At 50.3% G+C, this 12,547-nt stretch overlaps 5 protein-coding genes across 5 annotated transcripts; 1 reads left to right on the top strand and 4 right to left on the bottom strand.

The window, feature by feature from the left end:
- Window positions 1–34: 34 nt before the first annotated feature.
- On the top strand, window positions 35–1,730 carry LRP88_00353 (major facilitator superfamily domain-containing protein; the record flags this gene model as incomplete). The annotated part of the gene is made up of 9 exons (XM_083237069.1): window positions 35–110; window positions 161–192; window positions 245–430; window positions 484–716; window positions 773–860; window positions 913–1,037; window positions 1,085–1,385; window positions 1,447–1,546; window positions 1,606–1,730. 9 exons carry the CDS (start codon window positions 35–37, stop codon window positions 1,728–1,730), a joined length of 1,266 nt encoding a protein of 421 aa, XP_083106960.1.
- A 328-nt stretch (window positions 1,731–2,058) lies between these two features.
- On the bottom strand, window positions 2,059–4,372 carry LRP88_00352 (serine/threonine-protein kinase; the record flags this gene model as incomplete). Its single annotated transcript, XM_083237068.1, has 5 exons — window positions 2,059–2,440; window positions 2,798–2,872; window positions 3,110–3,670; window positions 3,725–4,170; window positions 4,226–4,372. 5 exons carry the CDS (start codon window positions 4,370–4,372, stop codon window positions 2,059–2,061), a joined length of 1,611 nt encoding a protein of 536 aa, XP_083106959.1.
- Window positions 4,373–6,160: 1,788 nt separating this feature from the next.
- LRP88_00351 (uncharacterized protein) lies at window positions 6,161–7,392 on the bottom strand (the record flags this gene model as incomplete). Its single annotated transcript, XM_083237067.1, has 2 exons — window positions 6,161–6,191; window positions 6,347–7,392. 2 exons carry the CDS (start codon window positions 7,390–7,392, stop codon window positions 6,161–6,163), a joined length of 1,077 nt encoding a protein of 358 aa, XP_083106958.1.
- An 813-nt stretch (window positions 7,393–8,205) lies between these two features.
- On the bottom strand, window positions 8,206–10,951 carry LRP88_00350 (uncharacterized protein; the record flags this gene model as incomplete). The annotated part of the gene is made up of 6 exons (XM_083237066.1): window positions 8,206–8,369; window positions 8,424–8,744; window positions 8,797–9,408; window positions 9,464–9,636; window positions 10,047–10,665; window positions 10,723–10,951. 6 exons carry the CDS (start codon window positions 10,949–10,951, stop codon window positions 8,206–8,208), a joined length of 2,118 nt encoding a protein of 705 aa, XP_083106957.1.
- Window positions 10,952–11,029: 78 nt separating this feature from the next.
- On the bottom strand, window positions 11,030–12,154 carry LRP88_00349 (uncharacterized protein; the record flags this gene model as incomplete). Its single annotated transcript, XM_083237065.1, has 3 exons — window positions 11,030–11,267; window positions 11,318–11,968; window positions 12,030–12,154. The coding sequence occupies 3 exons, from the start codon at window positions 12,152–12,154 to the stop codon at window positions 11,030–11,032; spliced, it is 1,014 nt and encodes a 337-aa protein (XP_083106956.1).
- Between the last annotated feature and the right edge of the window lie 393 nt (window positions 12,155–12,547).

The following is a 12,547-nucleotide window of genomic DNA, read 5'->3' as shown; positions in this document are numbered from 1 at the left end:
ACCTTTCTCTTGTAAGATCTACCCTTTCTGCACGATGGGCACTTTTGACAGTGATAGTTCATACATCTGTCTCGGCTACTTTATCAAGTACCTTGATCAGACAAACATCAGTATGCATCTTCAGATTCTTAGCGGCTGGGTCATCGCTTATCATCATCAGGCAATGCGTTCGTTAGCGGGATGAAAGAAGACGTGAGTGTAGGTGGTTGCATAAAAAGCTCGTCTGCTAATACTTCGGCTTCAGCTCGGTCTTTATGGAAATGAACGGAACTGGCTTAACAGTTACTTCAACATCGGTTACCTGATCGGTACTGTGCCGACGCAGATGGTCCAGCTCAAATATGTTCGACCATCAATTTGGATTCCTCTCTGCGAGGTCTTGTGGTCAGTCTTGGTGATGGCCATGGCATCTGCAAAGAACGTGAAGACGGTATGTAAGAGTGTCTTCTGGTCAGGAGTGCTCGTTAACTCACCGTTCTGCAGCTTTACGCCCTCCGATTCTTTGTTGGGTTACTCGAAGCCTGTGCCTTCCCCGGATACGCCGCTCTGCTCGGCGGCTGGTATGGACCCCGTGAGTTGACTAAGAGGATGGCCATCTTTGAGCAAACAAGTGGCATCGCTTCCATGTTCAGTGGTTACTTGCAAGCAGCTCTTTACAAGGGCCTCGGCGGGCGTCACGGCCTTGCTGGTTGGCAATGGCTGTTCATCTTTGATGGGTATGATCCACGTTTCTTACCGAGTAATTGCATTAGCTGACCTCTAACTCGTTTAGAATCATCTCAATCCCCATCGCCATCTGGGGTTTCTTCGCCATCCCCGATCTTCCGCATACCACCCGCGCATTTTACTGGACAAAAGATGTAAGCCAGCTTGGATAATTCTATGACGTACTTCGAGGTTAACCAACTATAGGATAGAGAATACGGCATCCAGCGGGCTGAAAGCAACGGCCGTGTTGCTCCTCAGCCGTTGACCTTGCAAGCCATCAAAGGAATCTTTTCCAACTGGAGACTCTGGGTATTTATCTTGCCATATCTGTAAGTCCAGCCGTCTCAAAAGGTGGTCCAGAGGCTGATAATTACAGAATGGTCGCTCAGGCAGGCAGCGGCACTGGCTATTTCAACCTCTACCTCAAAGCCGAGGGCTATAGCGTTGTGCAGACAAACGTGCTGCCGACCGCCGGCAACGCTATCAGCGTTGTAGCCGCTTTCTTAGCCGGTGGAATCGTTGATGCCACGCAAGCTCGTCTTACAACGTCTGTCATCATTCAATTGGCTGTTGCCGTGTCGAACATCCTGCTTGCTGTCTGGTACATCCCCAACGGCGCAAGACTGTTCGCATACCTCTTGTCTTACGTTGGAAGTGCAGCCCAACCTATCATCATTGTAAGATTACCCAACTATCTTAGGTTTCTCCCACAACGACCGCTAACAATGCGCCCCCTAGTCATGGGGTCATCATCTAAACGCTGGTGATCCCAACCTTCGCCAGCTCTTGGTTGCGACCGGCAATATCTTTACCTACAGTTTCTCGACCTGGCTGCCCCGTGAGTACAACTCAATTCTTCAGAACTGTCTAAATCAGGAACTAATGGGTTACTTGCAGTGGTCCTCTTCCCAACCTACGACGCTCCCCATTACAAGTACGGGTACCAAGTCTTGATTCTTTTTGGTGGTTTGGCAGTCATCGGTGCTTACGTGCTTAAAACTCTCCACGGGCGGTTCGGATAAGTTGTGTGGTATCATCAGACGCAACGCAAGCGACGGACGGGCTAGCACAGGTCGCTACTTTCATGGCCTCATCGCCAGGACCTTGGCCTGGACTTGGAACCAATGAAGGCCGCCACTAGAAGTTAAATAGTCGTGTTTCAAAGCTTAGTTGTAGTATTGACTTCCACTTCCTCGGTTGCCTTATGGATTCTGTTGGCATCCTTAACTACACCTAGATACAACACAATGCCGCGCGGAAGGCATCGGGGCCGCTCTCCTTGCACTACTCGTAACGTCCGGAGTAATCTTTCTTCTTTGTTGGGCCCAACCCGTCTAGGAACAGCGCCTTTCACCTTTTCTTTTTCTTCTTGGGTTGGCTATGGAACACTTGAGGTGTAATCTTCTCCCACAGAATCCTAGCACGTGTTGGTTTGGGAGATCGGCGGCGATCATGGCTGCTCTTCTTGCGTCTTGAGCGAGATCTGGGTGAATTGGCCTCACTTCCGACTTCCGAGTGAGATGTGCGTGCAGTAGAAGAGCCCGGTTGCTCGGGGGGAACAACTTCGGGGCCTGGAGATGGCGTCTGGGACTCCGACTTCTGTGTGTCGGCGGCGTCGTCATTGACATCAGACTTTTCGGATTCAGCCTCAGACCCGGACTGTCCCTCGTCGGGGGAGGGTAATCCTTTCAGCTGTGCCAAGGTCTGGAACTGTAGTTGGCTGCCTCCGTTCCTGATCGTAAGCCTGTCACGACAAGCAAATCTGAGAACAGATGACAGCCAGGATGCGGGCGCGTCAATTCTCTCCTGCATACGTGTGATAAACGGCCACACGACTGAGCTCTGCTCGCATTGGTTGCATACATTCCCTGAAACTTCTCCGAGGCATAGAAGGCAGAATGAAGTTGGTCGCAACTCCTTGACACTACCGTCGATGAGTCGTGTTTGGGTTAGACAACCCGAGCAATTAACCAATTCCTTCCATATTGGGGGCGAGTTTCGTGATCCGATAGTGACTGTGAGTGAGCCGCCCTTTGGCGGATGTCCGCGAGGACATCTCCAGTCGTCGTGGTCCTTGAGTAGCTCATACTTCTTCCAGGCGGTGCTGATGCGCGGGTCAACGACAATGTTTCCAAAGGATTCTTCCTTGATTTCTCCTTTGGGGCTATCACAGCATCGAGCTGACATGTACCTGGGCGATATGAGCGATAGAGCGAAGTACTGTAAAAGACAGACATGGCACATGTAGTGCTGGCATGGGAGACGTTGAATATTTCTGCCCTTCCACTCGTAGGAAACGCCACAACTTTTGCACTCGACCATGATGGCCGTCTTGGCTGATTCTCTGCTTCTTGTTAAATAACCACTAGCAGATATCGAAGCACGAGTGAACAGCACTCACTTTGGTGTGTCTTCCACAGGATGTGGGGGCGTCGCAGTATCTTCTCTCTCGGTGTCTGAGTCGGTGTCGCTCTCGTATTCTGATTCCTTGTCCGTACAATCTGTCCCGGAACTCTCCTCAGTATCGATAGGTCGAGCTTGATTTAAGGGAATCGTCTGGGGTATGCTGTCCTCTGTACTGTCTTGCCCGCTTTGTGTCGCGCTTCCTTCAGAGCTGTTGTCGTCGTCGATATCATCTTCTAAGTCTAGAACCCATTTCGAATCACCTGGGAGCTTTGGAAGCGGATCACTTTCATGGTTGTCGTCTGAGCAGTCTTCGACTGATGGAGGCTCGTAGTTAGACTCAGAGACAGGGAAGGCAGTGCGATCCGCTGGTATCGTTGTTGTATTGTTAGTAGACCGTGCCTTTGAGGCCACAGTAGGATCCGTGACTTGGTGATATTGCTTGGTCGTGATAGGAACAGGAGTTTGTATCGTGGCATGTTCATCACTACTCCATGCTTTTGAAGGCATCGATGCTTCTGTGATGTCATGCTCCTCCTCATCCGCAGTGGAATAGGACCTGTGACGTTAGCAAATGACCCATATGGATTTTCTACAAGTTGACATATCTCACATATCTGATGCATCTTCAACCGTAGGGGGAAGTGGTGTAGTGAACCACGGGTGAAGCATTGCCTGCGACGCCGATAATCGATCCTCGGGAACCGGCTGCATGAGCTTGATGATAAAGTTTCGTCCAAGTTCTGAAACATTGTGAAACTTGAATTTCTCTTCCGGGAACTCCAACATGCCCGAGGCATAACGGAACATGTCGGACAGATACGAAAAGGCAGAAGCGTTGGTGAGTATCCTATACGCAACCGCCCCCAACGACCACATGTCGACTGAGAACGAGTAGGTGACGTCTGACTCAACACCAAGAGCTTCTGGGGCTGCAAATCCCAGTGTGCCGCGCTTTAATGTAAGGAGAGTGGTAACGTCTTGATGTCGACGCCTGCTGATGCCGAAATCTGCGATTTTGACGAACCAGTTTGGACCTTTGGTCACGACCATGATATTCTGAAATTGAGTTAGTCGCCCTATATTCGTATATAGAGACTCTGTTCTGGCTTACCGCGGGCTTTAGATCGCGGTGAATGAAGCCATCATCGTGCATGAAACTCAAGCCTTCAAGGGTTTGCTTCGTAATTTCTTGCCCTTGGGACTCTGGCAGCGGTCGTGTGAGGTAGCGCTGGAGATCGCCGAGTTCAAGGAATTCCATCGTGATGAAAACAGAATCTTGATGCTCATACCAGCCACGCGAGCTCACAAAGCAGTGCCTGTACTGCTCGACTATCAGTCACCAGCCCAAACCCAAAGCGTCGAGACAACACAAACCCGTGGATGTGAGAACTTCATGATAGCTTCGAGCTCCCTAGCATAGTCCAATTCATGCCCTGGCACAACCGACTTCTTGAGCTCTTTCACCGCTCGTAACTCTCCAGTGCCACCATCTTCCCTCTTTTCTAGATAAACAGTCCCGTAAGCGCCTTGGCCGAGATATCTCTGCCTGACCCAGCGCTCTTCTCTCCGGATCAGTCGCTGTTTCAGCGACCGCCCCGCCTCATGGAAGACATGCTGGATGCAAGATTCGAGGAACTCGGTGTTTATTTTGGAGTCGCGGACAAGATCGGACAGCAATGGCCGCTTGCTGGACATCCTGACCCGGTCCCGAAGTCGTGGCGTGAGTTTTCGACTGGAGACATGGAAGCGGGGTAGCTCTTCGACGATTCAGTCAGGACTCGGCCGAGACTAGAACGATGTTGATGACAATACTATTGTCAGTTCCCGGAATTAGAAGAAAGTATGAAAAGAGTGCGGGCTGCGCGATAAGTATACTCTTGTTGCACACATAATAAAGACGGTCTGAGTGAAAAAGAGGGCGCAGCTGAGGCTGAGTGAAATTTGTGCATATTCATCTTACGGACATGCATATTCTGCCTCAGGCATTAAAAAGCCCTGCAGGAAAGCCAGGGAGTATTCAGAGATAACATTAAAAATTCACTGTAGAAGCAGAGTTTAATACAGAAATTATATAAAGGAGATAAAGATAGGGTTTCAACTAGGGACTTTTTACATGAAACGAAACTTTGCTAAAATTATTAGCGTAAGCATCCATGATAAAAATCCATTTGCAAACCATAAACAACAGCGTAAAACCCAAGAACCACAACTATATCAAGTGATAACTCTGAATCATTCATTCGTGTTTATCTCCCTCAGGTGCTATGATCAACGAAAAGTTTCGAATATATATGGACAGGGTGGCTAGCGTCATGTTGGAGCAAGCAAATCAATCGATACTAATCAACTGGATGTTTCTCAGCGAGTATGGAAGCCAAGTAACTTGTAACCGTTCCCATATCTGAACACCTGACAATCGCAAACATAGCAACCGAAATGGGCGCGCACCTGAAAAACTGGGAGTATCCCTTCCCACATACATAAACGCACCAAAGAAATCCTTCTACTAAAACCTCGTCACTCTACCTCCTCTCCACTTCTGGCTCACATGCCCCCCTAATCGTTCACATCAGGTACTGGCACCGCTGCAGCTCCGGCTGCGGCTGCCAATACCCTTGTACTCTTTTTACTGTCCCAGCCGCCTGGCTCTTTATAGACACGAAACGCTTCAGTCGCTCCAGCAAGTAAACTCGCAGCGGCAGCCCTCTGTATCCGACTTGGCGTTTGACTCTGGTTGGCTCTGCTTGAATGATCCTCTCTGTGTCCTGGTCTATCGTCTGCCTCTCGATCTTGAATTCGGTTTGTGTTTGATCGTGATGAGTGTTGTGTGTGCGGACGATGCTTCTCAAACTCGGCGTCTGCGCGGCGTCTGGCTTCTTCATGTGTAGCCCTCGCTCTGGCACGTTTTCTCGCCAGGTCATCCATGGAATCATCTGGGTCATCCTCAACAGTTGCATGGCGTGGATTCCTTCTCGGTTCTGGACCTGCATCTGAATACGATCTGGTCCTGTATCCACTTGGGGGAGTTGGCGGTTCTCGCTCTGAATCATGAGCGGAATATCGCCTTCTTGTGGTTTCTCGTTGAGAGTCAGATGGTTGACTGTCGATATAAGACCAGTGTTCGGATCTGGCTGAGCCGCCTGAGGATCCTTCGCTCTCGTATTCCACACTTATGCCTCGTCGAATATGCTCCTCAGAGGCTCCTCGATGACGACGTGTCTTTCGCCTTGACTGGCGTGGTGGTTCTAGGTTGGAGCCCTGTTCGTCTCTAAGACGCTCATCCGAGTACCCCCTTGGTTGCTCTGGGGGTTCCACCCGCACAGTCTCGGACGTCTCCTTAATGTCGTGCCAACTCAAGTGAGTCCAGTCGTAGAGCAGATCATCGACGACTTCTGCTGCCATGGGCCTCTTTGAAGCCAGAACAAGATCGGTGCCCTGTGAGTTGCGGATAATGAGGGCATTGCTGGGGTCGGGTCGGGCCCCAGTGTCTCCTTCGTGAGCCTTTCTTTCGGCTGTCGGTGAGAAAACCATATCGTAGACCCATAGAGCGGTCTCATCGGGGGTTTTCTGGGGCAAAAGACCCCCGCTATCCTCTGGAAAGTCTTGTTCGGGGCCTGATACACGAATGGTGGGTGTTGTCGGAGAGCCACCAATAAGTGGTGTATGCGGCTCTTGCTGCCCCTGACTTTGGGATGTGTCGGTGGAAGACCCCTCGATTTCCTCTTGATGTGAGCTCTGAGTCAGACTCAGAAGCGACTCATGAGCAGTCTTGACAAGGTTCTCGGCCTGTCTTCTCAACCTGCTCCTCGCATACTTTTCCGAATCATTGCCAGGGCGTCGTCTGCTGTGTTTTGTGACCTTCTTCTGCTGAATAGCGAGAAGAAGGGTCGTGCAGACGAGCTGAACAGTGCTCTTTTGAGCCTCGATCTTGTTCAAGAGATCTCTGATCTTTCCTTTCCGAAATGTCCATTTTACCCTCTCAAACCCGGAGCTGTCCCGAGGTATGAGCTCCCAAACTTCAGCATGCACATATTCGATCTGCCTGATGGCTGAAGCAACGGATTTGAGGAGCCATCGGGTGTGCATGTTTCGCCCATCGATGAGGACTTGCTTCAGCTGGTCCAAGATAATCGAGAGGTCCTGGACTCCCCGCGCTATTGAGACAATATCTTTGGGGGCATTTTGGTATGAGTCGATGGTGTCGAAGAGCACCTCCACAAGCGAGACACCCGCCGTGGCGATGCCTGCGACACCTGCAATGATTGACAATGGATCCATAATGATCGGAATGCACTGACAGGGAGTATGCAAATGGGCCAAGTTAACAGGGCAATCAGGTGGAATTTATGGTGTCGCAAGGCAGCCTGATACCAAGCGGCAACCAGACTTGCATTGCATGTGGCGTCTCAGCTGAGCTCAGATGTTAAGGGAAGATATTGGAGGGCACCAGGTCTTGGTGGTATGGGCTGTCATTGTACAACTTGAGCCCCGAGTCATTCACCACCAGTGCAACAACTCATGCTGTTCGATCAAATAAGAAGAGGGAATTCATATCGAATAATACTAGGATCCGGTTCACTGGTTCTCATCATATAAACATAGTGGATTTCAAGTGTTGCTGGGTCTTCTAAATTGACTAAGTTGAACAAGTACATGTTAGTGAGAGACGCCTTGGTGACAGCCATGAAGCGCTGAGCCCCATACTGCCAAATGTCAGTCACCATCTTACTCGCTCAAAAACGCCTTAGCAGCCGCTGCAATCCAATGAGACGCCCCTGTGCCGACCTCCTTGGAGGTCGCTGCCTGCATTCACCGGGAGCCTGGTTCACTTTGCGCCAATTCCATTGGTCAGTCCGCCTCACTTTCAACCCAAAGGACCATTGAGGGGCATCAACGCAGTGAGGTGTGAGGGAAGAGAACAGAAGGGTGACAAGAGAAAATAACCCAGGGAAGAGCATCACCGTCGAGTGGCTCGCTTCGCTTTGCGGCAAACGCGAGCATGCCAGGTCAAATCTATATGTAGATAGATAAGATTCATGCATGCAGAATCCAACGGAAGGAAATGCAGTGCAATGAGGGACCAACACATCACTAATTCCTCTTGGCCCGTGGAATGAGGCCCCAGCATAAAAACATCCCAACCAACAATGCCACCATAATCGGCTGCAGAACAGCAACTCCCGCTTTTGAGGCTATCGCGCCAGTCAAAAATGGAAACGCAGCTGACCCAGCCTGGCCAACAGTGGCCGTGAACCCTGCCAATAATTAATTGCTGGCTCGATCGTGGCGAGAGCTGAAACAAAACATACCTATAGCGGCAACATGCAACTCTCGAGGTAACAGATTTGTGAGAACTGATACCCCGACGGGGAAGAAGGGCGCAATGACAAATCCGAGGAGACTGACGGCGACTGCATCAACGGCGACGTCAGGAACAAACCAAAAGACTAACTGCAAACCGAGTCCGATGAGAATATAAATAAACACCATGCGTCGGTCGCCAAGTCTATGCGTGATATCGGCAAGAAGAATACGTCCAATCATGAGGCCTCCCCAGAAGCCAGACGCGACGTAGCCGGCGACATTGGGGGGACTGTGTCGCACTTCGATAAGAAACTCGATGACCCAGCCTGGACTTCTTAGCATTCCCATGAAACATTTTGGCGTGCTTGAACTTACCGCCGGCAGTAACCTCTGCTCCGACATAGAGGAAGAAGAAAAGACTAATCATCCACACTGATTTCTGCGAGAGTGCTGCTTTAAGCTGATCGCTAGCTTCCTCACCATCGGCATCCCCAGATGACATAAAGAGGCTATCTCTAAAGCTCCAAGACAACCATGCGATGTTGCCAACTGTCAAAAACAGCATCAGGAGGTAGAAAAAATGCCAGTAAGGAGTCTTGGTGGCAAACGTCGTCGCTGCAATGGGACTAAGCAGCGCACCAAGACCATACGCAGCGTGCAACACGCCCAACCATCGATGCGAGTTTTTCATGTGCGCAACATAGGTATTGACCTGGGCATCTAAATACGCAACACCTAGGCCTGCAAAGAAGAAGGATGAACTGAAGACCAAGAATGGGGGCTTCCAGAAGATGAGGGCGTAGGCGATGAGCTGTATCGAGGCGCCAATGACAAGCGTGCCCCCCATGCCGAGCCGGCTGGCGAGGTGGACGTTTGTAAATGCTGCAAGGAACCATCCGGAGAAATTTACTAGATAGAGAATCGCCACGGCGAGTAATCCAACGTTGTAACCGGGTTGGATATACGGGATCAAAGCACCTGTTGCTGCGTCTGTAGTTCGCCTTAGCTTCACCTTTACACGTTCGTGATTTAGGGTATCGCTTACCATTCATGCCAGCCATCAGCATAGCAAAGTTGACAGCAACAATCTTAGCTACATCGTTACGATTCTCTTTAACTGTCGGCAATAGGCTAGTGTCCTCATTTACGGCATGTTGGGCCTCGGCGTCGTTGAGGGTCGTATTCTCACACGTGGGAAACTGGTTGATGGGCGCCATTCTTTCTCATGCAGAATGTTTGTCGAAAAAAAGAGTATCTTATATCATCTTTATTTTATCCTCGAGTAATTTCATGCCTTTAAAAAGTGGAAAAGGTGGACATGGGCGAATTGCCTGTATAGGTCATTGCGACAGCTTGCTTCAACTACTGCCTAATCGAGTAATAAGTGAAGCTGAGGCAAGACATGCTCAAGTCTCGGCCATGCCGTCGCGTTATGCCACCAATCACCACAGTCTGCTTGAAAGTTTAATGTGGTTGCTAACACTATTTGGGCTGCCAGTTTCGCCACAACACAGATCAGAAGGGGACATATTCTTGAGAAACTGATAGAGGGCACGGCCGTGATCGAGACAAGGCGACTGATTCAGGTGTGTGATCTATATACATGTTCAGACTAAGAAAATTCTCACACGCTACCAAAGTCCCCCTCCCACGTTGAGTCAAACAGGTCAGCAAGCCATGGTTCCTCATACAAGCCTTGGAATAGCTCATCTGAAAAGTTCAAGCCTTGGCCATCCATCCCACCACCCAGGTCCCCAGCAACTTGTTCTTGTGGCACATTCTGCGGTAGTCTCGACTGCATCTCTGCCATGAACAACGTTTTGACGGCCCTGAGGAGACCAGAAGTTCTAAACAAGAGGCCCATTCGAGGACCGGGGTTGTCGACAATGCCCATAGCCATAGCAACTTCTCCAAGCACCTCGCAGGAGCGATCGAGAACACTCATAACATCTATCCTCTTCCTCACTTCTTCTATATCCCATCCCGGCTCCTTGTGGATCGTCAGTTTAAAGAGTATGACCAGACAGTGGAGGAATTGCGTGCAAAAGTCGACATTGATACCAGCCAAGTCGCTTAGAGGCATATCAAACAGGAGTCCCAGCCATCTTTCGGTGCTGCCCAAAGCCGAATCCAGATTTTGAAGTCTCTGGAAGTTTTCCGGAATTGATTGGCTGCTTGTCTTTGGTTCTCCAATGAGGTGTTTCTTGAGGGCCAGTTCCGCATAACACAGGTACAGCTGGATGATTCCTAAACGACGTTAGCTCTCTACCTTTCTCGGGACGGCTCTGGAGATGTTCAACTCACTCTCAGACTTGATGTTGGCAGGCAGCGTATCTCTAACTTCACCGAGCTGCCTCAGCAGTGCCGTGATAAGAGTCGCAGATGGTGACTTCTGAGAACTCTCCAAAAATGGCTGCACTGAAGCAAACGGTTCAGCTTGGTGGAAGATAAGCTGACACTTGATCTGGGCCACGAGTATGGCATCGAGATGCGACTCTTCTTGCTCAGAAAGAATTTGTAGACATTCTTGCATGTAAACAGTCCAGCGCACAGGCTCCGTCTTGCGGAATGCAGTCCAAGTTCTGGGATCAAGACGTCAGACAGGAGCCAGTCAAAAAGGGTGGGCGTATACATACGATGAAGACAAGTGAAAAAGAGCAAGAATAGTTCGTCGCTCCTCTAGTGTTCGTTCCCTCCGTGCCTGTTGCTGCTCGGCAACAGATCGCCCGAATTTGCAGCGCTGGGCCCCATTTACGGGAGGTTTATGCAAGCCGAGTTCAAAGGCCAGTGACACGGCCATTTGAGTAAGCATTGTCATGAACGGCTTGTCCATTTTGAAGCCATGTGACCTAAAATATTGTAAGCGCAATATTCTGAGCTATTCAGCTGTTTCGCATACCATGACGCAAAGCAGATGAGTCCAATGAGCAAGTCGAGGTTGGCGAGATGCTCACAGACTATCCTTTTTGATATGATTCGCCAGATGGTCTCTTCCATGACAAATTGTTGCGAGATCTGCTTGGATGACAATGCCATAGTCACAAACCAAGTAAATGGTTTCTGCTGACGAAACTCTCGAGAACTAAGAGAGGGAGGGAGGTGGAAGAGTGGTGAGTTAGGTAAGAAGGAACGTCGAAAGGTGTTGAGCTGCTCCTCAGCGACACGATCTGTGAGGCCATGGGTAGGCATGTCACTCAGTATCAGAGAGGAAGGATCACTTGATTCGGGGTCCACGGGACGGAGGAGTTCGACCGTGGCATCGGCTGAATTTATCGCAACGTCCGGCTGGTATGATGATGCAGGCGATGCTGGAGTGCTATACTCTGGCGGCGGATCAAAAGGAATTTGTCCGCTGGACTCAACCAAAGGGGGATCGTTCGTCCCTGGAGTAGCTGTCGGCCTGCTGGCGCCTTGTGACTGTATTAGAGAGACAAGATCGTCAAGTCTCCGCTCCAGTCTCGCATCGGCACTGGGTGCAGATCGTATCGCGTTGACTCTACTCTTTCGGACACCGGCCGCGGGCTCGCAGGAAATTTCAAGACGGCAACATCTAGAGTCAGTCAGACATGTCATCATGTCACGCATATAGAATACGTTCAAGCGGGCCTCACCTCTCACATCTTCCCCCATTTGAGCGATAAAAGCACTTGCACTTGGCACGGGAGCAGCCAACGCAGGCTCTACCATAAGGAGCCGGAATCCATGGCGTGGAATAGGGAGCCGTACTCGGAGCCATTTCTGCTGTTCGACGTCCGAGATTGACCAAATGCCAAGGTGCTTTAACTGGCTTGATTGAGGGTCTCAAGCGAGGCGGAAATGAAGTCCGCGGGGTTGGGTCGGGTTCCACGCGTCGTTGATGCCTCAGGCACTAAAGTGCCCGAACCCCGCGGGGTTCAGTACGCCATGTCTCAATGTCAACGGATTTGACGACGGTATTCGAAGTTCAAGCAGGAAATGAGGTCATTGAAGACTGCGTATATAAGTGCTCTAACCGTTCTACGATATGCCTTCCTTCCTCCACTCTCAACATCCATCATTGCAGTCTCTCCCCGATATCATCCTAGCCAACTCAGCATTGACTGTTCTCGACTATTTACAAGATCCAACTCTCCCACAAAGTCCCAACTCT

This window comes from Fusarium phalaenopsidis (genome assembly GCF_050370095.1).
Source record: "Fusarium phalaenopsidis strain FUZ10S chromosome Unknown contig_32276, whole genome shotgun sequence".
NCBI lineage: Eukaryota > Fungi > Ascomycota > Sordariomycetes > Hypocreales > Nectriaceae > Fusarium > Fusarium phalaenopsidis.
Note: the sequence above shows the minus strand (reverse complement) of the source record. Positions and strands in the feature narration are given on the sequence as shown.